Source organism: Balaenoptera musculus, chromosome 11 (assembly GCF_009873245.2).
Source record: "Balaenoptera musculus isolate JJ_BM4_2016_0621 chromosome 11, mBalMus1.pri.v3, whole genome shotgun sequence".
Lineage (NCBI taxonomy): Eukaryota > Metazoa > Chordata > Mammalia > Artiodactyla > Balaenopteridae > Balaenoptera > Balaenoptera musculus.
This window is the reverse complement of record NC_045795.1, coordinates 5,384,719-5,406,588: the sequence shown is the minus strand read 5'-3', so window position 1 is coordinate 5,406,588 and position 21,870 is coordinate 5,384,719. Positions and strand designations below refer to the sequence as shown.

The window sequence follows — 21,870 nt, the reverse complement described above, 5'->3', positions numbered from 1 at the left end:
TTTTAGATTCAAAGTAACAGCCTAATCCAGAAGGGTCTTGATTCAGACACTGGTGTTTGGCTTCAATAATTAGTTTTAGACTATAGAAAAAAAAAAGATAAATCAAGCTTTTTCTGCCCTCTCCCACATCCCTAAAATTCAAGGTGCCATCACCTTGGAAAATAGTTGTGTCACCACTAGCCATGTTATTTAAATAGTATCACTGCCAACAAGGAAATACTGAAAAAGTGAGGACAGGGTGACACAAATAGGCAGAAGAATGGAAATATCTCTTCTTATGAGTCAAGTAATTGATTCAGTTTGTCATAAAATGGTGATGATGGTCTGATAAACCTCTAAGGAAAACAAGTCTTATTTTTGCTTATACTTCCTAAAAAGGCTACAGTTCACAAGTGGAAAAGCTTTATGGCTTTAACTGCAAGTATTTAACAAATGCTAATTATGTGACACTTAAACTTGCAAAAACTAAGTACTGCCTTCAGAAAAAATTCTTTTCAAATGTCCTTCTAAAGGGAACACAGCAGTAGAAATAAAATTAGCATCTATAAGCCCCTTGGTATACTTCCAGGCACTTCCTGGGTCCTTAGGGATAAGGCCAAGCAGGTGCTTTATCCCCAGGTCCACATTTATACAACCAAATTGCACTGAACACAGAGCCTTCAGAAATAAGTCGTCTTACCAGCAGGTTTTCATACTCCTCCTCCAACTGGTAGATTGCAGATTTCTCACGCTAGAAGAAGACCAACAGTGAGTAATTATTTAATTCCCCTTGAGGGTTTATATAGAAAGAACAGCCCTTCTAAATCTCCTTCTGTCAAATACGTACTAACTTCGGATTCCCCGGTGGAAAGAAGAATTTGCTCTATGAAATCTTTCACCCACAGGGACCTTTCTCAGTTGATTTGGAGGCAAACCTCACTGGCCTGGTGGTGGCATCTCTAAAAGGAAAGGGCTCATCACTGTCACTTAAAGAATCACTGTTAAACAAACTTTTAAAAGTTTGAAAATATCATTTAGGACTCCTCAGATCTTAGAGAAAAGAGGGAGAGATCTGATCAGATACTCAGGTAGACAAAAGTAGGCAAAAAAAAAAAAGGTGGAAAAAGCGAGGATGAGCATCTCCGGGCCAAGTACAAAAGTCAGTGATTTAAATGGCACAAATGAACTTATCAACGAAACTGAAACAGACTCACAGACATAGAGAACAGATTTGTGGTTGCCAAGAGGGAGAGGGGTGGGGGAGGGCTGGAGGGGGAGTTTGGGATTAGCAGATGCAAACTAGTATATACAGCATGGATAAACAACAAGGTCCTACTATAGAGCACAGGGAACTATATTCAACATCTTGTGATAAACCGTAATGGAAAAGAATATGAAAAAGAATGCGTATATATGTGTAACTGAGTCACTTTGCTGTACAGCAGAAATTAACCCAACATTGTAAATCGACTATACTTCAATTTTTAAAAAGTCAGTGATTTAAAGTGTAGAGATCGGGTGGAAACCAGGTACTTAAAATCAGATGAATATTTTAGGCTGTAATCTTGGACCCAGCTTCAAGTCAGTCCTTTCAGCAAAGGAAAAATGTCAGGATGAGACACGATTTCCTTATTGGAAATACAGTTTAATTACCCATAGGAAAGGCTTCACCAAGGATTCACCAAAATAAAACTATAGGATTGTCGCATTTTCTCTATTTGAAGAGATGGTCTGCTTTCTGCAGAAAAGAACTACCACCCCTGAAAACATGCATTTACCAGTGGCATAAACGAGTGTGTGTGTGTGTGCCCTTAGTCCTGGAGGGTTAGCACAATCCCTAGTAGGTCTTTCTGATTCCACATCCTCATTTATGAAATGGGATTTTAAAAAATTTCCAGGGAAGGATAAATTAGTAGTTTGGGATTAACAGATACACACTACTAGATATAAAACAGATAACCAACAAGGACCTACTGTATAGCACAGGGAACTATGCTGAATATTTTGTAACCTATAAGGGAGAAGAATCTGAAAAAGAACAGATATATATGTATGTAATAACTGAATCATTTTGCTGTACACCTGAAACTAAGACGACACTGTAAATCAACTATACTTCAATTAAAAAAAAAAAATGCCAAGATTAAAAAACAATTTTCCAGTCTGTTGGGGAAGAAATCACAGACTCATGTTTCAGCCCAAACTGCCTGGGATCAACTAACTACAGCATCCTTGAGTACACTCTTGGAAGACTCTCCAATGAAATGTTCCAAAGTACCAGGTCGGCTTTAATCTTGTCCAGCTGCCAGCGGTAGTCGCCGATGGCATTGTGAATGCTCCTGTGACTGCCGATGTGCTGCTCGACCGAGGCCAGGTCCACGCCCCAGGTTATCATGTCCATCTCCGCCTGCCGAGGGAGAGAGAGAGTGGGCCCTTCATTTCTGACCCCCCTCACCTACAGCGTCATCAGGGGTCAGGTACCAAGGGACATACACAGCTTCCACTCAGACACAACTGAAGCTGTAAACAGTCAATATTTTTGAAACGAAAAAAAATTTGTAAAGGCTTGGAATTCCCAAAAAGGCTAGTGAGGGTTGCCCAACACAGTAAGTTGGGGGTCCCCTCAACGTATCTGTCCCTAGCTCAAGATGGGCCGAGGAGAGGTGATTCCAAAATGAGATCCTTAAAACCTAGATCATGTCCTCTAAAGAAAAAAAATCTACCTGTGCACATGGCAAGTGGCCTGTGTGTATATACAGCTGTGGGTGCACACCTATGTATGATACAATGTTATAAGATACTGATAGAAGTTTCAATATTCAGTTATTTTTAAATGTGCGTTAATAATAGTTCATTAAGCTCAATCAGGTACTACTTCCCAAGCTAAACAGTTGACCCAAGGGAATTTTTCATTGTTTATTTCTTTAAATTGTTTTGAGCAATGTAATTTTTGACTCTCTAAATCCAGAATTTAGCATTGCCTCTCGGGATGCAAAACTCCCTATGACCCATTTCAAAGAGAAGTTACAATATATACCCAATGCCTTAATTTCAATGAAGGTTGGCAACATGAAGATCGTGGATTTACGTTAGCTTTTTAAAAATTAAATCTACCTTTCTAATTTGAGTCTCCACTACTTCAGTTTAAGAAGGCCACATAGTAAGAATCAAACATATTATTTCACAAGCTTCGTACTGTGGTGAGTCTATTGTCTTTCTTTTGCATGAGCTCATGTAAATTTCCAAATCACCTGTGTCATCTCTCGGACAGGCTGAGGGCAAACATTCCAGACTGGTATTGCAGCAAGAACATAACACACATTGTTCTAAGCCACATCCAAGTTCTCATGTACTTGGCGAGCCTTCAGAAAGGGCAGCCATCAGAAAACCGTAAGTTACCCAGGACTCTGACCTTTCTCTCCCGTGGCTCATTTCGACTTTAAAGCAGAAACAAGCGAGTGCACTGGGAAATTAATGAGATGACCAGGCTCCCGATCCCACCTCTCATTACCAGCCAGGTGTACAGTATCTGCCCCATCCATCAGCAGAAACACAAATCAGGGAAACACAACCCTGGCCCAGGAGCTGTGTGACTGCGTAGGGACTGTGCCTCTGGGGACACTTCTCCCTTATCAGCTGGCCCTACAGTTCAGTCCCCTGGGAGTGGGAGGAAGAATGCAGGCTATGCTTAAGGGAAGAAGGGATAAGAGGAAAGGGCCCGAGAACCCCAGAGCAAACCAGCAGCAAGTGATAAAACTGCTTTTAATCCCTTTGAAACCCTGGGGGCTGCCTGATCTGAAAAGCAGTTGCATCTATAAAAGGGGTGTACCCCACCCCCTCTCCCCGACCACCTGCCATGACAGAAAACTGAGTCCACGTGATAATGCCGTTTTCCAAAGTTTTAAAATGCTGAGCTACAAAAGATTCTTACAAAGCTACACCCAATATGAATACAGAAAATGACAAATGATGAGCTGTCATGTTATAGAACTGTCAGAGTGACTTAAGAAGAAATGAGGGAATTTGCCATTTCATAAGTAATCTGGTTCCAAAGTTGTTTCACCTAACGTCTGTCACTGGTCACTGACCCTTCCCATGCAGTTCAAGCCCCATGAGCCTGGCCCAGCCTTCTCTGCTGACTCCATTCCACAGGGACGGGAGTGCCAGCCCTCCCCCACTCCCATCTGAGCAGGGTTTTAGTACAGTTCATGCAGAAAAATTTGGCATTTGGCTGTATGTGTCTTGTCTTCTTCAATAATATTCCTTTTCAGGGCTATGGGACATAAGCTTTGTACCTCATTTTCTGGCATGGTGCCAAAACATAGTAAATGCTCCAGATATGTGTGTTCAAAGATTAGAAGGGAATTGGGAAACATGCAAATAGGTTTGTATTTAGGTTTCTGGGATTACAACTGACTCTCCTCCTCTATAAGCCCCACCTTCTTGTAAGTGTTCTAAAGTCTTCATAATACGTGGGAGAAAAGGTCAACTGAATGAATGAATGCACGCATGCATGTTTAGTTGCACAAGCCCTCACACTTGCAAAAGAACACCCACAAAAATCTTTAAGTGGCTGAGAAACTTCAGAACCACTGCTAAATTGGTCCAACAACAAGTAATAAAACCACTATTTCCAACAACGACAACTGCATCTCTGCACAACTGATCATTCTAACATGCCCACCTCCTCACGAGAAGGACAGTTCATCAGGATCGAGTTTTCATTACACAATTCCCATCTACATTCATTACAGCACATAATTACTACGTAAAACAACACAACAATAATTAGCACTGAAACATCCTTTGTAGAAACTCCAGTTCTAGGGAAAGGCTCAGCACCTCTGGTGCCAGTATTTCACTTCACTCCCACATCAGTGATGTCATGATTGCCCAAGACAACTGACACTTCAAAAATATAAGGTTAGGCAACCGACGAGCCCAAACCGGAAGATCCAGTTTTACTGCGCGTCCAGCTCCTCCGATTTGTTAACATTTTAAATGAACCTCCACAATGTTCTCTTTTTTTCTCTTAAGTACCTCCCAGTAACACCCCGGGAGCTCAGCGATGAAGTTTTTCAGCACATAAACTCCCATAACAGATCTTCCAGCTGTGAACGGTAAGAACTAGATTTTCACAATCTACCAATTCAGTGATACGTGTTAAATATTACCTATGTGATAAAGTACAACTATAAAACAATGAGGCTGGTTCCCTAAGCCACGTGGGGAAGAAAATAATCCCTGAATTTTCACTTATTTCAAAGTAAAAGAATATGAGGAAATGCCGAAAACAGCAAGTGGTTGCTGCCAGCTGAGGTCCCGACCACCATCCCGCCAGGTCTGCACACCTGGCCAGGATCTCTGAGAACCAACCTCCTCCCACCGGAAGCTGCTTACCCTCTGCTGTCGCATCCACCCGAGACATTCGCTGGTGAGGTGCTTGGTGAATTCATCCCACCCGGAGCCACTCTGGCAGGTGTACCCTCCACCTCCCTTGGAGCTGGCCCTTCGGGCTCGAGGGACACTGATGGCTTTGTAAAGGGCTCGCATTTGCTCCTGGAGCTGCTGCAGTCTGAAAGGAAAGGAAAACGATCACACCACTGCAGGAAAACAGCCCATGAAACACGTCCTGGGCAAACAGCCCCCTCTGTGTCAGTACAGAGATCACAAATGTTTTACTCATAGACTTTTTTTCTTGATCACATGCAAAGCCTTAAATATTCTGACGCTCCAAGCCTGAAGCATCACAGCAAGTGTAATTGCCTTTGCCCAACCTGGCAGCATCCTGTACTTTCTCACAAGTTCCACCCTGGGAATTTCCTAGGACCATGCGCCCTGGGTAGTGTGATCTCAAAATCAGACTACACACCTCTGCCTTAAACGGCATTTTCAACTCTGTGAGTCTCATTTCTGTATGCATTAAACTGAGCTGGACTTAATTTTAGACTCTTCAAAGTCAATTGCTGTGCCAAAGGTCTTTGCTGCCCCCTAAGTGGAAGCACAGTGAACATCTCACAGCAAAGTCAACTCTTCAAAAGAAGCACGCCCTCTTGGGCAGGTCTGTTTCGTTCTTCGCATGGCAGCTTTGTGACTCCACAAAAGATGAAGGTAGTGGGCTTAGTCAATTCGTATTAGAGACACATAAAGCTGCAAAATACCAAGCAAGGGAGCCCTTCCTGGGGAGTATCTGTGCTTCCTTCAGGGAAGACCTGGGTCAGGGGATTGAGTGCAACTCCACGAGGCGTGCGGGCACCACGCTCGCTCTGTGGGCAATACCTTTTCTGATAAACATCACAGGGCTGGCCCATCTGCCGCATCTCTCTAATCAAGCTATCGGTAATTTCCATCTGATCATTGGCCTGGGCAAAACACTCATCCAGTTCTCTGCTCTGAGCCAGCTGTATCCCATCTCCATACTTCAGTTCCTACAAGAAAAAAGTCACATGAAGGAAACACATAATACTGGAAAGAAAAGCTTCATGTGTATTACTAGAAGCAAAAGCTTCTGCTATAAACTTAAATATTATAAGTCCCCTGCCCCGTTCCACGTAAGTGCAAAAAATCTCTAACTGAAAATTGTCTTAGTAATTTGAAATAGGGAGGTAAATTAGGGAGATTCATGAAGCAAAATTTGTAGACTACATTTTAAATTTTCAGACGCCTTTAAAAGCATATTCACAGAGTGCTGACCTTTCCCTTGCTTCAGTGTTAAATGCCTAGCTTTCTTATTTTCACAGGACACTCATCTAACTGTAATTTCACTGTGATAAGAACACTGTACCAGATGAGGTCTTTTTTACACATAAACTGAGCTTTTCCTGCAACTTGTGGGAAATAACTTTTCGGTTCTTAAAAAGAAAGCTGCCTAGTTAATTGTATTGAGCCAATCAATTTCCTGGTTTTGATGATGGGTGATACTTAGTGAGATGGCCACCTTTGTGGGGAGCTGGGTGATGGGTACTCGGAAAATATCATGGATCTCGTGCCTTCTAAGCCTGTTTCAATAAGATCCTAAGCTATCTCTGTAACATCAAGAAATACTGTGAGGCTCTCACGAATGTTACCATTTTCCCTCAATTTTCAATTGCTTATTTATCCATATTTTGTAATGTTTCTCATGTAGAATTATTCTCACAAGATGGTAAATTTTCCTGAAAAAAGACATTAAATTGATGGTGTACATCACAACCCATGACAATCCAGTGACATAAACATGTCAGGTTGCACCTCTAGGAAGAGAAAGCGTTACAAAATCAGCGAAATGACAACAGGTTGTTGCAATTCCAAAAGGGTGGCAATCCGTAGTGTAAATATTTGTTGGGAAAAAAACTATGTGAAAACTGGTTCCCATTGTTAAGCCAACATTGCAAGTAGGTTAGGAAGATAGACATCCTGCTCTAGTCTGTTTTGAGAAAAAGCATCTCTAAACACTAGGAGGGCAGGGGATGAGAATGCACAGGTCAGGGCTATGAGTCTAAGTTAACCAGGAGCAAAACCAGGTACAAAACCAGGTGTGGACAGTACTTTAGGAGAAAAAGAAAGCTTACTGGCTGCACGATCAGCTCGGCCCGCATCAAAAAATCCGAGCAGTTCTGCAGAAGCTCCTGGATGGTGTTCTGGTTCTGCCTGGACATTGTTCCGGTTTGACTGATGAGCAAACACAAAGAAAGAGAATATGAACATTTCTTTTCAATTTTGAACTAATTTTAAACTTTCAAAAAAGCTGCAAAAACGAGACAAAAACACTTCTGTAGGCCCTTCACCCAGACTGCCCAATTGTTCACATTGGTCATGTCTCTTTGTTTCCCTCCCCCCTGTATGTGTGTATATCTATTTATAGTATATATACATTTTTCTGAGCCATTTGAGAACAGTCATGCTTCTTTATCCCAAAATATTCCAGCATGTATTTCCTAAGAGCAAAGCCATTCCATTATATAACCACAGTACAATTACCAAAATCAAGACATTTAAAAATGATGGAATACTATTTTCTAATCTACAGAACTTTTTCAAATTGTACTAACCTTCACACCAAGTTTTTTTTTTTTTTTTTTTTTTCTGGTGTAAAATCTAATCCAGAAATATTCTTTTGAGTTGTGAAAACACATTTCCAGCATCTTCCTTCCCTGTCACCCCTCCCCCTTCATCCCACATCAATGCCATCACGAGTCCTTCTGGGAAAGGTGGCATCAGACCCAGAGCTGCAGGGTTTCATTGACCAGTCTGGCTGAGGACAATTGTAGGAGACAAAAGAAAAGTGTATTCTGCAAAAATATTTTCTGCAACCAGAAAAAGCTGATAATGGTAAAGGAAGAATGGGGTGAAGAAAGTGATGGGAAATTTAAATATCTTTAATGCAAAAAGCCACTTTTCCTTTCAGGATGACCCCAGAATATTATCCTGTACAATGATACTCATCCACATGTGTACTTCAAACGCAGCACTATTCTGGAAGACAGGTAGCAGAAACCTTAAAACGACGGTGGTATTTAAGAAGAATGTTGTAGATATTCTACATTTTTTTTTTTAATAGAGGATATCATGGCCAGCTGATTCTTTTTTTTTTTTTTTTTTTTTAATGGCTGTGTTGGGTCTTCGTTTCTGTGCGAGGGCTTTCTCTAATTGCGGCAAGTGGGGGCTACTCTTCATCGCGGTGCACGGGCCTCTCATTATCGCGGCCTCTCTCGTTGCGGAGCACAGGCTCCAGACGCGCAGGCTCAGTAATTGTGGCTCACGGGCCTAGTTGCTCCGCAGCACGTGGGATCTTCCCAGACCAGGGCTCGAACCCGTGTCCCCTGCATTGGCAGGCAGATTCTCAACCACTGCGCCACCAGGGAAGCCCCCAATATTCTACATTTTAAAGAAAGAGATTATAGAAATTCAGTTTGCTCCAGATACAAGTAAAAAGAGTAATCTATCATAAAACAAGTCTTACTTTTTAATTTGCCAGGATACATTATGCTACAGCACAGCCCACTACGGCTTAGTTTAAGAGAGATTTAAAGCACATTAAATTATTAACGTTCAGGAAAGGCCTTATGAATGTCCTACAAGAAACCTGAGTTCCTCCAGGACTTCTGAGCTACAGCCAGGCCGGCTTGAGCTTTCAGATAAAACAGACGCCTGTTCAATGTACTGAACTTTCTTTTATGTATGTCTGTGTCGGGAAGGGTATCTGTGTGTGTTTTAAAGAAAGAATTTCTGGACTTCCCTGGTGGAGCAGTGGTTAAGAATCCGCCTGCCAATGCAGGGGACACGGGTCCTGGGGGTCTTCGAGCCCTGGACCAGGAAGATCCCACATGCTGCGGAGCAACTAAGCCCGTGAGCCACAACTACCGAGCCCATGTGCCACAACTACTGAAGCCTGCGTGCCTAGAGCCCGTGCTCCGCAACTAGAGAAAGCCCGCGCGCAGCAATGAAGACCCAAAGCAGCCAAAAATAAATAAATTAATAAATAAATTTTTTAAATAAATAAATAATGAAGAAAGAATTTCACTGTTTAAAAAAAACGTTTGAAAGGCACAGGCTGTACTAGGCAGAGACAGGGTAAAATCACATGAATGTGGGAAACTTCTCCCACCGCCCCTTGATTCTGCCTCATTTCACATGGGAGAGGCGCTTTCTCTCTCTGCCGGCCAGGCTTCCCTACAAGCCAGCCCTGGCTGAAAGTATGTGGGTGAGAAACCAGCTCTCCTGGGAACCAGTGCCAGATGAGGCCGCAGCTCCTCCAGGCAGGCCCTGGCACTGCCCACCCATCAACACCAGGGCACCCCACCCTCACCCCGCATGAATGCTGCCCTTCTCTGCCTGCCACTCAGAATCAGACAGGAAACCTGGCACACTTCTCAGATCGCTGAGATGTTAACAGGACTCCATCCGTTGTCAAAACTTGTGTAAAATTCCACTTGACTTAGAACACTTTCCAAAATGCACCCATTATAACAGGGAGGAAAGAAATTCAAGAGACAAAGGGAAAAAAAGAAAAAAGAGAGACAAAGGGAGAAATTAAGAAATAAAGAAACATCATTGAGAAGTCTAGGATGGGTAAGTAATTAGGGAGGTCCTGTGTAATTAGATTTGTTTTCTTTAATGAAGGGGCATGAGAGGCCCTTTCCTCTGAAACATTTAGTAATTCTGGTCAGCAGTTGGGCTCAGAGGGTGATTCCAACAGAGAATGCCAGTTCCTTGCATACAAAGGAAAGGGCTCTCTCTTAGCACAGTGGAAAGTCAAGAGTTTCTGAAATGATTTAATAACTGTGTGCTACTGTAAAAACACAGTGAGTGCTAAGACCGAGGGAGATGGGGAAACTGGGTGAGGGTGTATGAGAACTCCCTCTACCTCTGCAGCTTTTCTGTAATCCTAAAATTATTCCAGGATAAAAATGTGTAAAAAAGAAAAAAAAAGCAGAGAGGCCAAACTCACTTGTGAACGGAAGTTCCAAAGTGTATATACAAGTCTTTTTAAAATGAATTTATGACACTAAATTCATTTGCCAACAAAATATGAAACTCTTCAGCTCTTTTTACCCAACTACTAGAGTAGTTAGTTACATGACACTTAGAAATGAACTAAGGAAAAAGAGGTGAGGCAATTAAATGCTGGCTTAAAATATGGTGGACTTGCACTTAAAAAACAAAAAGGTAAAAAAAACAAAAAAAACAAAAAACTAAAACTGTAACTTCATATGCTGTTAATGATACTAAAAAGAATTATTCATGCTTCACTAAAAGGCCTGCCTGTGTTCACCATACACGCCCTTGATAGCCACTAAAACCCTATGTGTTTGCCTTGGCATTTTAGGAATAGATTAACAACTGTCTGCACAAAAATCTAATCTTTTTAAAAGTCAAAAGGAAGAAAAAAGAAAGAAAAGCTAAAGTGTTAGAACAATGTAATGAAGAATCTTTGGTATTGTGATTTGTCGGTAGGAAAGTATGATCTAATTAACCAAATTTCCTTAGGCACAACTTTTCAAGACTGTGTCTGGTCCTTAAAGCAAGATCTACAGATCCCGTTTGTCATCTGTAAGAATCTCACTCAGTCTGAACATCCTTGGGAAACAGACCATCAAATCGAGCAGGTGGAAGGATAACTCAGGCCCCTGAGGTTTACTGACGAGAAAAGAGAATCCGCCTTCACATTTCAGCTTGCTTGTCCCCGCCCAGTGAAGGATCCACACAGAACTGACTGTACTTAAGTCAAGGAGCAAGTGTCCGTGGAGAGGATTTTGACTCACTAGACACTGACTCAGATGCTGTGCAGTGCTGGATGAGTCCTGAACTTTCTCACAAGTTCCACCCTGGGAATTGCCCATGAAGGCAATTCTCTTCAGCAGGAGAGCCAGGAGAGCTTGCTTCAGGGAACACGGGCATTTTGTGTGTCATTCAGAACTTTTTAAGTCAAAAATCATATTTTTTCACATAATTTTAGGTCTTTTGTCTTTTATCTCAGAAATATTCTAGATCTCAGTTTTCTCATCTTTTGGGCTAGGTGCTATATAAGATTTCCTTAGCTCCTTTGTTCTGTAACTTTATTTTATGAAACCACCAAGCTCACTCCTCCTATTGAAAATAATCCCAAAGTCTATGTTCTGTGTAAAGGTAATGAAGTTTCCTCTTCATACAGTGCAATTTGGGAAAATGCAAAATTCTATCATATAGGAAGAAATCATTTTAAAATAAATACTAATTTAACAAGCATATAAGGACTTTAAAAATCCCTAGCCTCAAAGAAATTTTCAACACTGGTACGTATTGGTATTAGGGGTGCAGAGATTTTAAACCATGTTAGGAATTGAACTAACGAGGTCAGAGTTCAATTTTTAAGTCCCATTTCAGTGTCACGGAAGGTGAAAGAAGTCATGCAAAAAAAAAAAAAAAAGAAGAAGAAAGAAAGAAAAGAAAACTCATTTGGGTCAAATCAATCAAAAAATATTGACTTCTAAACTAAAATTAATAGCTGGCCTTGAAAAAATAACATTTGTCCTTAAAAGTCTTTAACTTTTCTGAAATCCTCTTTTATTTTCAAACTTACAAAGACAAATTATTCGTATAACAAAGAACCTGCCTACACTTTTTTTGAAAATTCATTCTAAAACTTGTTTAAACAAGTAAGGGTTCCAACAGTTTACACAAAGATCCCTTCATCAGAGGCTAAAAGGAAAACATGGTCTGGCCACATGAACGTGTGAACGGTATTAAAGAGCTTTCGATGTTTTATTTTACTACCTCCAAATAACAGCCTTTTCTTAAAAAATAAGACCCCAAAATTAACTGTGAAGCCACTAGTTTCACACTTTTCCCAAGAATATTATAGACAAAAATACAAGACAAATACTTTGAAGAGAGTCTTGAAGCATTACAAGATATTTTTTAATAGTTACTCTCTTTGTTTTATAAGTCATTTTACAATCATCTATGCTGTTCATTAGACACTTGGCCGGTGCCACGTAACTCTGGATTTCTTTTTGTATATACACTGGGTTGGCCAAAAAGTTCGTAAGAGCCTACGGAAAAACCCAAACAAACTTTTTGTCCAACCCAATACTTTCTCTCCCATTGGGTTCCTTCTTTCCTTCCTTCCTCTTTCCTTTGCCCCTTCTCTCTCTCTCTCTCCCACTCTCTCTCTCTTCTTTTTGTTCATTCCATCAACATAAGGTCCTGGATGTGTGCCGGAAATTATGTCTCACGTGTATCTGGATTCATGGAATAATGACCTTGGAAAAACTCAATGAAGATTTGATGGAAATGATAATTATGTAATGCATTCATATTGATCTTAAAACTTATTTGCATTCATATTGATCTAAAACCTATCTGCTGAGCTCCTTACAATGTTTAAAACATGTTCCATACGTTATTTTGAGTTTCTTTAAAAGATCTTAAGTAAAAAGGAAAACATCCATGGAGTTTGTAAAAAAAAAAAAAATTTACTTCTTCATTTAAGGACAATACCCTACCTCCAAGACTCACTAAACACATCAGTGGAAATGTCACGTATCAGAAGTTACACACCAAGTGCTTCCACCTCCATAGAGTTTTCCCGGCACATCTCTGCCCTCCTTCTGCACGAATTATTTACACACCTGTCTGCCCACCCCTGGAGAGCAAAGTCCCACATCTTAGTCACTTTTGACTCCTACATGCACCTAACAACACAGAGTTCCGCAGCCATAAGGTCCTTAACATATGTTTGTTTGGTTTAGGAAAGTAGAAGAAAAACAAAGGCAGATCAAAGACTGATATGAAGATATTACTACTCATTACCCTGATTTCCAAAGCTCAATCAGGTAGCGCATCTACTGCACCCCAATTCCCCACCAATAGTGGGCAAAAAAAAAAAAAGGTTTTTTCTATCAATTTTAGGAAGAAGGCCTCCTCTGGGCCTTCATCTTGTCCTCACCCAGGAGCTCTGGAAGCGGTACTCTAATAAGGTTCCACTGCCTTTCCGTGTTTGCTATTTTCACAGTTTTTGGTGGCTTGGGGGGGGCCGGGGAGGGTAACCTGATCACAGATCATTAACTTCATAAAGGGTTTGGGGTCCACCCCGTTCTCAGCCACTTCCGGCTGGACAGCCTGTGACTTGGAGCAAGTTAGTAGACTCGCGGGGCCTAGGGTTTCTGCAGGAACACAGTCACCTCTCGGGGTTGGCCTGATGTTGAGAGGAGAAGCCAGTGAGGTCTGCAAAGCCCGGCAGAAACTAAATCCTCGCTGCAAGATCATTCGTACAGGGGAAGCCGCTGTTGTGACATGATTCTCAGATTTTGCTTTTATTTTTCATTTTGTGTTTTTTGCCCCAGTTCATCATTTTAAGGATATCCTGCAGCAAATTGGAGGTGGAGTGAGAAGCGGAAAAAAAAAAGAAAGAGGAAGAAATGATGATTGGGTATTAAGTGTGAGGCATCTGAGACTTTCTCAGGTAATTTTTAATTCCTAAAATTATCTACGAGACCTAAAATAAGGTTTGAGACCATTCAAAGACAGAGATACATTTTAACTGCACAAAAGACATCTTTTGAAGGGATAAGAAAATTCAGAAAAAGATGCTTTCCTTTCCTTTATTAAATGGGGATGAATATTTGACCCTTACAAAGTCAAGGCCAAAATAGGGATTTCTGTTTTGAATTCCTTCCCTAGGTGAAAACTTACATTCATTCTGACGCCTAAAAAAAATCGTTTACAAGTTATCTGGTTATCCACCAAAAGGCCAACTCCTTTTTAAGTTTTTTCAGGTACCTTATGAAGCAAGGGATATTACGTTTGCATGTCACACATTTGAATTCCAGGCAAAAACTCAAGACCTATGGCCTGCAGCCTCTCACTCTGGTGTCCTCATTTTCCTGAAATGTAGGTTTCACATTCCTGAGGTCTCCAAAGGTCCTGGACCCTCCCAGCCCAAGGTGTCGGCGGTAAGGTGCACGTGACGGGGCTGTGCTGGCATTTTACGGGATGCTGAGGCTTGGGGTCCGTGGGGCAGTGGCTTCAACATCAGAACTACCCCTGCCCATTATCCCAGGAGGGCCAGAGGGAGACTGGAGAAAAGCAAAGGGCGGAGCGGCAGGGCCCCAGGCACCAAGGCCTCGGGACGGAGGCATTTCTTCCAGAACCTTTGAAAAGTCTGGAAAGACTGGTTAGCTGAGGGCTGAGCTAAGACTCCCCAAGACACACCCAAGCCCTCCTCAGCTCCACCCGAAGAAGTCAGTGTGGAGGCATCAGCACTTTTTTTGTCTTTCCCAAGACATTTCAGGCACCCGGACAACAATGAAATTACGCCCATGTTTACAGAAAAGATTAACTACTTGTTGAAAGCTGCTCTGTAGATGTGCCTGACATTTAGTGGGCTTAACACAGCATCACACTGTGCTTCATTCCTCAGCAGATGGAAACTCTACAGGAGTGTGAATGCAAGAACACAATGGTTATGAAATAAATATTTCCCAGGAATGCAACAATTTAGAAAGAAGTAAGAACTCCTGTTGGGTAGAAGAGTTTACAAGAAGAGATGAATTCTAATAACTAAAGTTAGATCTCGTCTTGCACCATCGTGGTATACTGGATTCAAATGCAGCTTAATTACTAACTTAGCTGCTTGACCTAAGCCGAGTCATCTAACTCCTTTAACCTCAGTTTCCCACCTGTGAAATGGGAAGTCTGTCGTGAAGCTTGACATAACAATATACCTGGCACATGGTGGGTGTTTGCCAGGCAATGGTAACTATTATTAACCACTGATCTGATGTTTGTATAAAATATATAACCTACTCAAACTTAATCACTATGTAAGTGTTACTATCTGCCATATATTAAGCTACACTGAAGCTTACTTTGCCATCGTTTCCCAGAAAAATATTTAGAATAACCATTCTGAGTCAGCCAACTCTAAGCCTGTTTTCTCACACTCTCCCTTGCCTCTCTGATCCAGTTCTGAGCTGAAGCTCTCACTCTATCACATCTACCTCCTGTCCCACTGCCACCAACCTCGACCAGACTTTCATCACCTCCCTCCTTCACTGGTACAACTGCTTCCTTAAGGCAACCCCTCCCACACACTGCTGGCCACAGCAATAATCCTACAGCTCCCTGTGATGGTCTTATCTCCCTGCTCCTTCAAAGGAGACCTTCACTGGCTCGGATGAGACCTGCAAGGGCTCCCCTGTGCCTAACCCTAACCCACCACCGGGGATTCGAGGTCTCCCAGGTTCTGGCCCCAGTCCGTCCTTCCTCCTTCCGTCTTACTGTTTCCCCACTTAAGCGAACGCTCCAAGAGGAGACCACTCTCTAGGCCTTGAAGTTGCGCCTGCTTTTCCACTTCTCACACTTTTCTCATGCTTTTCTCTCCTCCAGGGGCACTCTCTGCCCACTCTCTTTACCAACTGAAATTCTCCAAAGTCCAATTCAACACCACTTCCTTTACAATAAAGTCTTACTAGTGCCGCCACTGCAGATGTTATCTTGTCCCCTTACGAAGCCTCAGAGTCATGGTCACCGCTCCTGTGCATTATCCGTTTGTATTATAGTATTCATGTACTTATCTTCCTCTAAAGAGCATCTGCTCCCTTCCAGAAGTCTTTGTATTTTCACCTCTGAATCTCCCCGACATCTAACACACAGCAGATGCTCAGGAAATATTGGCTGAATGAATGAATGAATACATGGACTTGAGGTACTTTCATCCTGTAAGTACAGGGCTGTCCAGTCTCATACACAAGTACATGGTCTAAACGCACAGGATACCAGAGGGTAGAGGGAGGAGGCCCTGATTCTCATGCCACCTCGGCCATGGTGGACTCCGGGATTTGGGGCACGTCTTAATTTGTCTCTAAAGTGGAAAAGTGAGGTTTCTGTCCTCCTAAGGACCCCCTTCCACTCTAAAATTAAATGTAAATATGCCTGTTTAACCTCACACTGAGAAACAGGCTTCTTTTAAAAGGTAGTTTAAAGCAAACTTTAAAGTAGGTATCAAATAGTGATCACACACATTTCGCTTTGGAAATCATGAGTTCTGGAGAAATGTAAGCATTACCATTTTATGCACATATTTCTGAGGCTTAGTGACTGTATTTGGCTTGTAATCCTACAAATTCCACACTTTGATCGGCGGAAGATCTAACTGGGGGACTTTGTCACTTGGCCACCAAATTTCACTGCAGATTTGTAATTTCTTTTAACTACAGGAATAAGACTAGCGTAATTCTGCCATCGTTGAAAACAATATAGTATCTTATACAAGAAAAATCCAAAGTTTAAATTTTCAAAAGTAAACATCTTAAATTATCAAAGTATGTAACATGTACCAAACTTTAAAATATTAAGAAAAGCAGCGGAAGGTAAATAAAGTCGTTGCAGATTCCATGCAGGGTAAAACAAAGACACAAAAGACAGGTGGGGGAAGGAGGGATAATCAGAGTGAGAAGTATCAGGTTCTAAACAGTGACAAGTGTTACTAAATAAAGGACAGACAAAGGCAAGAGGCTGTAAAGTCACTTTCAAAGGAAAAATAAGATTTGGGCTCTGTACACACTCAAATTAGCTTATTTAGGGAAGGGCTAAATACACACATTGATCATTAAAAAAAATCACCAGTCTGATTCAGCCAATAACGTGGGAGTTTTAGAAATAAAGGAGTTTAGATTCAACCAGTCGCTTTCATACTGGTTTTTTAGGGGTTTTTTTTTTTTTTTTTTTTTGGTTTTGTTGCTTTAAAAACAAAACACCTCTATGTAGAAAAACTTTCGGTCAGAAAAGGGCTTTTAAAATCCTCATCATCATTCACTTAGCAGAGGGCAGTCGAGTCAGAGATGCCATGTGCGTGCCGGGGCCAAACAAATCCTCCCGCACAAGACGCTAAAAACCCCAGGAAAACAGGTGCGGTGCTGGCCCCGACCCTCTCCAGTCGGTCGCCCTTATTTTAAAGTGCAGACCTCAGCGTTTGCGGGCTACTGTGTATTGTGCTAACGCTTCGCTTCTAAGGGCTAGCAGCACCAGCGCAGGCCCGGACAGGCCTGGGGAAACTCCAGTACCTGGATCCGGAAAGAACGCCGGCCACATGCTGACTCAAGACCCCAGCCCGCCGCCCCGCGGCCCTGGCAGCTCGACAGCAACGCGCAGAAAAACAACCTCCCTCCAAGTTAGGTAACTTTTCACTTGAGTCTCATTTCCCCTTCCCGGGGAGATGTTAAAACTTGACAGGTTTATCAACAGCCTTTAGGTTGGAAAAACCGAACACAAGAAATGATGCTATACTAGGAGAAAACATCGAGCCTCGCCCAAATTTAACGTTCGGTGAAGAATCCTTATAAACCGGGTATCTTTATGCAGTTCATTAACCAAGATATTAATTACAAATTTACTTCTACAAGAAGCCAAGGGAGTGAAATTCTCCATTAACAGCCATGTTTATTGTCAACTTAAAACACAGGGACGCTAAGATAACAGAAGCATATTCAAAAACAAAAGGAACCAAAGAAACAAAAAACCACTTGGTTCATAAATGCAGGAAAGAAGCAACCTTGCAAATTCTGACTTGGATTTAAATGTGTGGATTCAAAAGCATGTGCCTTCCAAATACTGCAAGATTGGGAGGGAAACGTAAAGTTTCGGATTTAAATGGTTGGCCAACTTTTCAAACAAACTTAAAAACCAAAGTGTAAACGAGCAAAAATTTCTCCCCAGTCTCCCTAATGGTTTGGCATATTTTTTCCTGGAAACCCCCAGGTGCATTCTGTTCATTAAAGAAAGAGCTCCAAGTGTGAGACAATTCTTTGCTAGCTCAAAAAGAGAAAATAAATTTTCAAGGTGCTCCGGGAAGATAAAGAAATGAATAAATCGAAGCAGAAAGCAGGTTGCGACTCGAGTAGTCCGTCCCGGCCTCCAAAACTGCTGGCAAAACAAAAACCCCCTGGAGTGTATTCAATTTGCTCCTCCCCAGCCCAAGGCCACAAGGCTAGGTCGACAAAGTTCTGGAACTCAGGTCTCTTCCTCCGAAGCCCTACAAGGGAAGGACTTGCAGGGGGCGGGAAAGGGGGGGTGAGAGCCGCAAAATTCTCACGGCTCACGTGGGAGAGTCCGGCTCCGGGGACCGGGTAAATGTACGTACATTATCTTCCTCCACCCGCACCCGACTGACCTCCCCCTCCCCCAGCTGGGTTTCCCGGATGACTCGGAGAGGCAGACCCGGGCCTCTTCCCAGGGCGCCTCCCTGGGGCAGCCGGATCAGGGTGGCCCCAGCATCGCGGGCCGGCTGGGGTGGTACGCGGAGCCTCCCCTCCACGGGCCCCTGCCCGCGCTATCCCGCTCAGAGCGCAAGACCCTGCGCCCGCGCTCCTCTACCGAGACACTGAGGCCGTTCCCCAGGGGCTTTTTAAAAACCGGGAAACAAAGGGCGCAGGCGCGGGGCCACAGGTGTGCTCGCTGGCGGGGGCTGCCGCGCGGCTGATCCGGGCTGGGGGGACAGGCGGCCGGCCCCGCCGGGAAACTTGGTTTGGGTAGCAGGCGAGGCCGAGGCGGGGCCTTCTCGACCCGCGACCCCGAGCTGCCGGGACGCGCAGCCTCTACACAAAAGCCCCCGGGTGGCCGAGCAGCCCAGGCGCCGCTGCGGACGTGGTCTCGGGGTGACCACGAGCTTGCGATGAGCCACTAGCCACAGCCGAGAGCCGAGTCCGCCGTGGCCACCCGACAGGCCGGAGCCCCCGCTCCTCTCGCTGTTTTACTTTTGGTTACAGTTCGAGAGGTTGAGTTTAGTGGTCGCAGCCACGCCCGCCTGACCTCCCACCTGCGGCCCGGGACAAAGGCGATGCCTCGCTGGGGACAGTCCCGGGTACAGCCGGGACCCCCGCCGTCCGCCGCGCCCTGCCTGCACCCTCGCTGGCTGGCCTCGGGCCCCGGCACGCGGGAAGGGAGAAGGGGGGCCCGAGTCCCCGCCGGCGGGGAAGGAGCCACTCCTCTGCGGGCTGGCGCACATGCCCACCCGGTCTGCGCGGCGCGCCGGGACACTCGGTCTTGCTCCAGCGCGAATAGGAAATGCGTGCATGACCTCGGACAAAGAGACTGTCCCCTTTCTGGACATGAGCTTCCTCGTCGGTCAGAGGTCGACGGTCCCTCCCGGTTCCACGGCGCTAGGGGAATGTAGAGACCCCGCCGCACCGGCCCACCGGCCCACGCACACCGCGCGCTCCGGGTCGGCCCGGTACCCACCAGTAGCCGTCCGAGTTCTGGTCGGTGACCGTGCCGCGCCGAGAGTAGTACCTCCTGATGGTGCCCCCGCCGCCGCTGCTGCCGCCGCCGCCCCCGCCGCCGGTCATCTCGCAGCGCAGGTCGGGGCCGGAGTCGGCGCGGGTCATACGGCCCAGCGTGTTGATCCGCGGGATGGAGCCTCCGTTGCAGCTCATGTTGGCGGGCACTCGGAGCGCCGCTCAGCGCCGAGGCGGACGCGAGGGCTGGCCGGCTCGGAAAGGGCGAGGGGCTCCCAGGAGAGGCCCAAACCGGGGACTGGGCTGGGGGCGCAGAAGGATTGCGAGGACGCGCCTCTCCACCGGGGCCGTTCCGGACACTGCGAGCGCGGCACGGCGGGCGGGCGGGCGTCGGGCGCCGGGGACAGCGACGGGACGGGAGTGGAAGCGGGAGCGAGGGCTGCGGCTCTCAGGGCGGCGAGGGCGCAGAGGAGCAGGGCCGTGGCTGGGTGGTGGTGTTGGTCGGCGGGAGCTCGAGTCTCCTCCCCGCTGGCACCCGACGCTGCCGAAGCCACACCTGGCCGGTTTCTTCCCAGGGAGGGGTGCGGCCGCCGCGCCTCCCCGCCCCATCGGGTGTCACCGACGCGCACCGGCCGCCCCTCCCCACCTGCACCACCGGCCCGCGGCTCCGCCCTCCGCGCCGGGGCCTGAGTAACACGCGAGGGGCGGAGGCCCGGGACCCGCGCGCCCGCAGCGCGCGGCCGGCCGAAGGGTGGACCGCAGGGGCGTGCGCTCCGCGCGTCGCTGCAGGAGCGGGGAAAGCAGGGCCCCCTTTTTTGAGGATTTCTACGGCCCCCGGGCGGAAATAGGCTAAAAAATGAGTCATTCGATTGGACAGTTACTTACTAAACTTTTACTTCTGCGTATCCCTGAAAACGGTGCCAGCCAAGCTCTGGCTAGAAACAGTTGAGGAGAGAATGCTTAGGTGAGGAGGATTTGTTCGGAGACTTTTTTTCGAATTTTCTTTTATTCCGGTAATTCAGAAAATTGCCTCAGAAGTCTGTTTTCCGACGTGTAAAACGATTTTTACCCAGAACCACCGCTTTCTGGAGAAGTCTTCACTGGAAATAACTAATCTCTTTAGCATGAAGACAAAGAGGAATCCACTGCAGTCAGTTTCCACAGGGTAACAGGAAACTGTAAATTGCAGTGTCTTTTATTTTGCCTGGTGATGGTCAGTCATTTTAAACGAGAAATGGCAAAAACTTCGACCCCAGACCGCTTCCAAATTTTATTAAAAAACCTTGGGACCACTCCTCTCTTGCGTGCCCCTGAGCACCTTCTCCCCTTCTCCCCGGACCCATCCCTTTTGAAGCAGCTTTTCCCACAAGTCAGTGGTGGTGGCCTTCCTGGGACTTCAGTCTACCTGAGAGCAGCAGAGAACCCTGAGCAGAGATCATCTACTGGGTACAGCTGAGTAACTCAGAGCCAGAACATTCCAGCCACCTGATCTAGGGCCCCTCCCAATTAATGGCTGCGTGCGAACAACACCGCAGCCTCTGTGACTCGGGTTTAGATCCAGAACCAGTCACAACATCCATAAAAAGCTGTTTTTATGATTTGGAAGAAACTGTTCAATTACTCTTAATAAACACCATTTAAAGATCTTTATAATAACATTTGTCATCTCCCTAAACAATGACAGTTAACTCACCTTCTTATACAGTATACTTCTGAAATGTTTATAAACTGAAAGAACAAAAATCAAACTATAATTGCATGTTGTAAAGGGAGTGGAGGGAGTTCTCTAAAAGGTCCAGATCATAGCACCCCAAGTTACACCTCAAATTTTAGGCAGAAATCTTTGACAAAATGTCCTTTTTCTCCACAATGGTCCACAGAGTTGACCAGCCTAAATCCAAGGAGTCAAAGATACCATGAGATGAAAGTTTACCACTGTTAGCACTCAATAATTCCCATCATTTTCTCAGTTTTCTCTTCTAGTAAAGGCAAATGTGATAAAGTGTTCAAATGATTTCACAAACACTGATGTATAGACAAGAATGGTGTTTCTTCTGAAACTGAATCAATGGCTGGAAGTCAGCATCAGCACAAATGGCCCAGATATTCACGGGTCGGCGGAGGGGAAGCCTTTTGGGGTGTCAGTCCAAAATATGCAAAATACTTCTATGCACCTCATTTATTCAGCAAGTAGTTA

The 21,870-nt window shown here is 44.7% G+C and overlaps 1 protein-coding gene across 2 annotated transcripts in view; it reads right to left on the bottom strand.

Moving 5' to 3' along the window:
- LOC118904192 (desmoplakin) overlaps positions 1-20,301 on the bottom strand; it is a 42,055-nt gene extending 21,754 nt beyond the window's left edge. The window contains exons 1-6 of one of the 2 annotated variants that reach the window (XM_036870081.1): positions 19,678-20,301; positions 7,530-7,629; positions 6,259-6,407; positions 5,380-5,554; positions 2,258-2,386; positions 680-730 (exon numbers count right to left, since the gene is read on the bottom strand). In XM_036870081.1, coding sequence (XP_036725976.1) covers positions 680-730; positions 2,258-2,386; positions 5,380-5,554; positions 6,259-6,407; positions 7,530-7,629; positions 19,678-19,871 — 798 coding nt within the window. In that variant the 5' untranslated portion in view covers positions 19,872-20,301. The remainder of the gene's footprint in view (positions 1-679; positions 731-2,257; positions 2,387-5,379; positions 5,555-6,258; positions 6,408-7,529; positions 7,630-19,677) is intronic. The other variant, XM_036870080.1, reaches the window with a different exon arrangement.
- Between the last annotated feature and the right edge of the window lie 1,569 nt (positions 20,302-21,870).